The sequence below is a fragment of the Crocodylus porosus genome, unplaced genomic scaffold (assembly GCF_001723895.1).
Source record: "Crocodylus porosus isolate Cpor-Errol unplaced genomic scaffold, CroPor_comp1, whole genome shotgun sequence".
Taxonomy (NCBI): domain Eukaryota; kingdom Metazoa; phylum Chordata; order Crocodylia; family Crocodylidae; genus Crocodylus; species Crocodylus porosus.
The window spans coordinates 42,810,855-42,816,854 of NW_017728907.1; the positions used below are offsets into that span (position 1 = coordinate 42,810,855).

The 6,000-nt window shown below is 38.3% G+C and overlaps 1 protein-coding gene across 4 annotated transcripts in view; it reads left to right on the forward strand.

Moving 5' to 3' along the window:
* The window catches only part of ZZZ3 (zinc finger ZZ-type containing 3), a 107,667-nt gene that overhangs the window by 94,309 nt on the left and 7,358 nt on the right, over positions 1 to 6,000 (forward strand). For all 4 annotated transcript variants that reach the window (XM_019531240.1, XM_019531242.1, XM_019531243.1 and 1 more), the window contains 2 exons: positions 2,350 to 2,502; positions 4,443 to 4,577. In XM_019531240.1, the coding sequence (XP_019386785.1) occupies positions 2,350 to 2,502; positions 4,443 to 4,577 (288 nt within the window). The remainder of the gene's footprint in view (positions 1 to 2,349; positions 2,503 to 4,442; positions 4,578 to 6,000) is intronic.

A 6,000-nucleotide genomic window follows, 5' to 3' on the forward strand; every position in this document is an offset into this window, starting at 1 on the left:
TTAAAGATTAATGAGTGTGTATGTCCTGTTCTTTAGTTCAGTATTTGTAACCTGAGTTTTATATTTTGTCATACAGCAAGCATTAGACATTACGTAACAGGCAGATGAGCTGTTAAGATAAGATGAGGGGAGGAGTTCCTACATAGATCACTGATTTAATAGTGTGCCTAACTTAGCCAAGAGCGGTGTTCTGCTAAAGAGTGATTTCAAATCTTCAGTACAGGCTTTGACTAGAAATCCTTGTTGCTAGCGCATGCTGGTGTTTGTTTATAGTGAGGCATAGTTTTCATTTTTAAATAAAACACTTTTTAATTGAATTCAGACTAGTTTCTTTATATATATTAATATTGCCTGTTCAGAATGAAGTATTGTCTGATTAAGTATGCTGTGCTTTATCACTATTTTGGGGTAGGATAGCTCCAAGTATACGAAAGTGGAAGCCATAAAACTGAAGGTTTCAAGCTTTTACCTTACCTAGTACAAAACAAGTACTAGAAAATACTATAACGTTATGCTACAAGCAACATTTCTGAGCTGTAAAGCTGAGTTACTGACCTCCTGTGGCCATTAAGGATATTATTGCTTTTCAGAGGATTAAATGGTGTTAGCTGCAGTATCTTGGCTGAATTTCAGTCTGGGTACCTGCCTTCCATTTGCCCTAACTCTTTTTTATGTTTCAACAAAATGCAGGATAGCTTAACTTGACTAACAACCTCTCTCAACAGAACACAGTCATTGTCTTTATTTTCTAACCTAAGCTGTCATGCAGTTTTACTGCATGTTATTTACTGCTGCCCACTTGCATCTTGGAGATAAATTGTGTTGGTGTTGGGTGTTTTTTAATTGTTTTAGGTTCTTTTAGCATTATGTAAAGGAAAAATCTTGTAAAGTAAAACAACAGGGAAAAATGTGTATGTTTTCCCTTATGTCCCTGATAGAATCTAAACTCAGTGTAAAGTTACCTTTCTGATAATTAAAAAAGGAGTATTTGCTTTTGCAGTGTTAGGTAAAGAATATTTGTTGAATTAGTTTAATGTGCCAGTCTGGATGGCAGCCAAGTAAAAAGTTGTAACAGTTGCACTAAGTAAAGTGCTTTTGTTCTATATCAAATATTCTTCCAGGGCGTAAAAGCGGTTGGATCTTACTGATTTTTGAATGATTTATTTTAAAATGGCTTTCCTTTCTCAGCCTTCGATCACAGTAAAAATGACAAGATTTTAGATAAGCAGTAATGTAGACATCTAATGGATACTGAAACCCCCTCCCCCCCAGTAAAAGCAATTATCTTCGGTGATATTACATGGCTCTGATCCAGCAAAGAATTACATTGGTGCTTTTCTTTATGCATGAATAGTCCATTTGACTTTCACTGAGTCCTATTGATTTTTGTATTCAGCATTTAGTTAATTATGACTACTGCTGGAACTTTTCCTTCCTTTCGAATTAATGCTAATTAACAGTTGGAATGATTTGTTTTTTCAGAAATATAAGCACTGTGACTTCATTACAAAGGAAGAAAATATTTGGCAGTTAAGAATCAGACACCTAGTTTTACTCACAACCTCCTTCTGTTATCATATGGAAACATTAAGTATATAGCCCTGCTTAACCTTTTCCCTAAACTTTATTAGCCCCAAGAACAACATACCCAGCTTTCCTGACTACTTCTAATAATGGCTGCTTACAGATGTGGGAATCCCCCGCAAACAGTGCTTTACTTTAAGCTTGGCATGTCTGTGGAGGGAAGTCTGTGGTCAAGGCATGGGTTTACAACAGTAATGAACTTTTGTTTACATACAGTCTTAGAGCTTTCAATCAATAGATCTCAGAGCTTTGCAAGTAGAGGTAACTAGCTGAATAAAGAGGTGAAGTGCCCAACATCACATTACAAGGCAGTGGCAGAGCCAGGAACAGAAACCAGGTCTCTTGAGGCCAAGGCTAGTGCAAAATTGCTTTCCTGTTTGATGCCTTGTATTGTCAGTTTTATTATGTGACCTCAGAAAGTTGCTTGATCTTTCTGTGTCTCAGTATTCTCAGTATCCTGTCTGTAAAATGTAGACAGGTCTATTTCCTTGCCTCCACTTTTGTCTGCCCTTTTCAGTAGGGGTTTGTCTCAGCCCTTGTACACTGTGTTGGTTAAATATTCATCAAAGCAGAAAGTAGCATTCCCAATGTGATCCCACAACACTTGGATGTCATTCAGTCGTAGACATGTGAAAAATTGTGGGGCAGGGTTCATGCAAGTGAGCATAACAATTGTATAGTTAATTTTGGTAGGAAGTACTTGCTACCAAACAATTATAGAAGAATTCAATTTGAAATTTCATGTCATTCTTTTTTATACTGCAGTCATCAAGTAGGCGGCAACATCCTTTAAATAAGCATCTTTTCAAACCTTCAACTTTCATGACCTCCCACGAACCTCCAGTTTATATGGATGAGGATGATGACCGATCAAGTTTTCACAGCCATATGGATGCTGCAACAGAGGAGGAAATATCGGTATGGTGTTTCAGATTATCACAAAGGATCTTTCTCACTATCTGTCTTCACTTATTTAATGAATGATATTTGAAATAAGATTTTCTGTTGTAAGTAAATAGTGTTGAGTGTGTCTTAAATTATTGAGTGTTCTAAGTAATCGTTCAACAATAGTAAGTCAGGTGGAGCTGCAGCTTGAATTGCAGACACCTCTTTTGAATAAGGAATCAAGCGCAGAAAAATCAAAGACCAAACCAAAAAGGGCAACATTGGAGAGGATTAAACAATAAAAGGAAAAAAAACCCACCACCCCAGGGGATTAAAACAGCTTCTGAAAATTTATATTTGTGCGTTCACATCTGTGAAAGATATTTGGAGGGTTCGTCTACAGAAGACACTAACTACACAGTAGCCTAGTAACACTGAACAGTAGTGTGCTGGGGAAAAAAAACGTGCCAATATGCTACTGCACAGTAGTATTAGGCTGCTATGCAGTAAGTGTCACTAAAAACCTATGCACCAGCGCTACTGCACAGTAGCATGAGTTACTCCACATTGATTTAGTACTTAGTTAACCAAGTACTAAACTTAATGCGCAGTAACTACGGTACATGAATAAACGTGTAGACGATGGATCTGTTTTAAAAACCACATGACCTGTGCTGGCGTATTTCTGGGTACAGACCTGATGAAGGAAAAGTAGTGAAGAGCTTTCAGTATTTCTTGATATAATTACATCCTTCATGAAGTAAGAATTTTGCTTCTGTTTGCAAACCAGACTAAGGTTTTTGAGTCTTTTAGGCCATGAGCTCACAGACCTGATTGTTTGGCTCAGGCAATAGAAGCCCGTGCAGAGGCAGGGGTCACCACATATGACCCAGGTAGGGCATCATTATATAAGCTGTTGTGTAGGTTTCTGGGTTTGCAATTTGAAAGTACAAAAAAGTTCCAGTATATTTCCACACTTCTTTCCATACAGTAAGAACTGCTGAGGATGTGGGCACAGTCGTCATCTTGTTTAAGTCAGCAATGCTTCACTGAAGTCAGATGTAGGATCAGGCCTAGGGATTTTATCCTTGTGAGAACGGGAAAGCTTTACTAGTCAACAGCTTGACACGTAACAAGATGATGAGGCCTCTCGATTAATTGGTTCATTTTCCTTAGACTGGCACTGCATGGGTATATTATTCTTAAATAGTTTAATGCTTATGGATTCATTGTTTGGTCCAGCTCTAAATGTTGTTGTCCTCAGATATGTTTGGTCTTCTCCCTCTACTTGTGTTTTGAGCTCTCTTACCTCCTTTCCTTCTTTACAGCCATAAGTTGTTATATTCCAGTCTAAATGCTGAGAAGATTCCAAGTGTTTTTTTAAATAAATATTTATAAAATGTCAATCTGCATCTCTTCATCTTGAAAGAGCTGTTTGTTCTGTATCACTTTGTTTCACATACATTTGTAAAAGGGCCGGGAATTTGAGGGTAGGACCCACCACCGAAATCCCAGCATACTGCCAGGGGCTTCAAAAATGCCTCTCCTACACTTATTTATGCTCTAGGTCAGAAAATGAGACCAGGAGCTTTTATGCTAGATTTCAGTAAAAAATTTCCAGTTAAAAGTATGCTTCTCTTGGCACTAGGCATTTCAAAGTGTTGGCATTGTCCAAACATTCTCAACAGGTAGCAAGTTTTGTGGAGTTGTTTCTTTCACTTCAGCTTTTAATTCTCAAATATTTTAATTCCTATTACCAGTGATCTATGAAAGTAGAAATTAACTGTATATTTCTTTGTTTCTGTACCTGTGTCTTTATCCCTCAAGGTAATTCCTAGATTGCACCTTTTACTGAGCATATTTTGTTAGTGTTTTTTTGGAAAAAGATTTCATACTTTTATGCTTAAGAAAGTTAGGCCTTTCCAGTAGTATATCTGTGAAGTTAATTCATTTGTTTTTTCTTTTTTGAACAGGATGAGGAGAGCATCCCAATAACATATAGAGAGTTACCGGAATACAAAGAACTGCTACAATTAAAAAAATTAAAAAAACATAAACTCCAACAGATGCATGCAGAAAGTGGATTTGTGCAGCATGTAGGCTTTAAGGTAAGGCTTTTTCCAGTTAATGTGAGTTTTTTTATTATCCTAGCAGGCAGTGGTTTTCATAGGAAAGAGACTTTCTTTTTCAATCCGGTAGTTTCCAGTTTTTTTAAGATAGTAACTTCTTTGCCATTAACAGTGGCAGGACACTGGCAGTGCACTTCTAATCCTAGCGTCCTTTTTTTCTTTGACTGTCTGTGTGGTGTGTTTGTTTTTGTTTTCATAAGATGCACTGAGTCTCTGAAGTGTGAGAGAGTCCAGAGCGGATGCTTGCTAGGGCTCTGTGAATAAATGATTGCTACTGAATGTCAGGAACTGAATTCGGGGCCTGCTGTCCTTTCCAACCCCATAGTACAGTAGGGGCAGGGGGCATGTGGACTCCATTTCTGTGGCCCCCAGCCACTTAAAGGTTGGATTGCCTTAGGTTAGAGAATGAAACCAATTCCCAGTTAACAGCAGCAGTTTTCAAAGCAATAGGGAAGTCAGTCCATCAGGCATTTCTTCCTTGGAAGGAAGAAAAGCTAGCAATACTGTATGATAACGGAACAAGTGGTGTTGTCAGGATCTTGCTGCAGAGAAAAATACCAGCTGCAGGCAATGCTTGAAGGGAAGGATTGAGGCAAAGAAATGAAAGGAGTCTTATATGAAATAAGTACAATCATCTTCAGCTATAAAGATGTTGTGTTCTCAGTGCGACCCATCTGTAGGTAGTACTGAGGAGGAGGGAATTATGAGAGTACATATTGTAGCTTGGGAGGGATATTTAGTAATAAGCAGTCATCTTCTGTGTAGCTACTTTTCATGTCTGGGGTATTCCAGGAATTTTCTTGGCTTGTTAGAAATGGGGAAGGCCTTTTGGACTCTTTTTGCTGCTGGTTTTTCCTTTGAGCCTGTAAGGTCATCCATTCCAAAGAGGGTGACTGGAGACCCTGAATGGCTAGATCAGTACCGTAGTAACACTGATGGAGCAGAGCTCTGGTATGCAGATTTGAGGCTCTTTGGAAGTGTTATTGTCATTGTCACTCAGAACATGAGGTTTTGTACAGCAGGAATATGATTCTACAAAATGAATTATTTTCTCCTTTTGAAACTGCACACAAAATATTACACTGAAAAAATATTATCAGCATTTCAAAGTCCAGTGCTCAAACCTAGCAAAAGCCAGAATGAAGGTTGCTTTGTGGCCTTAATTTGGACCTATGTGTATGCACATATGTGAACACACAATCGTGTGACAATACATCTATAACTATGATCAAATAGTGTTTTTCCCCAGAACTCCTGCCTTGTTCAGGTTGTGTTATAGTTTCATAGTTTCTAGGGTCGGAAGGGACCTGAACAGATCATCTAGTCGGACCCCCTGCCATGGCAGGAAAGAGTACTGGGGTCAAAAGACCCCAGCAAGGTGTTCATCTAACCTCCTCTTAAA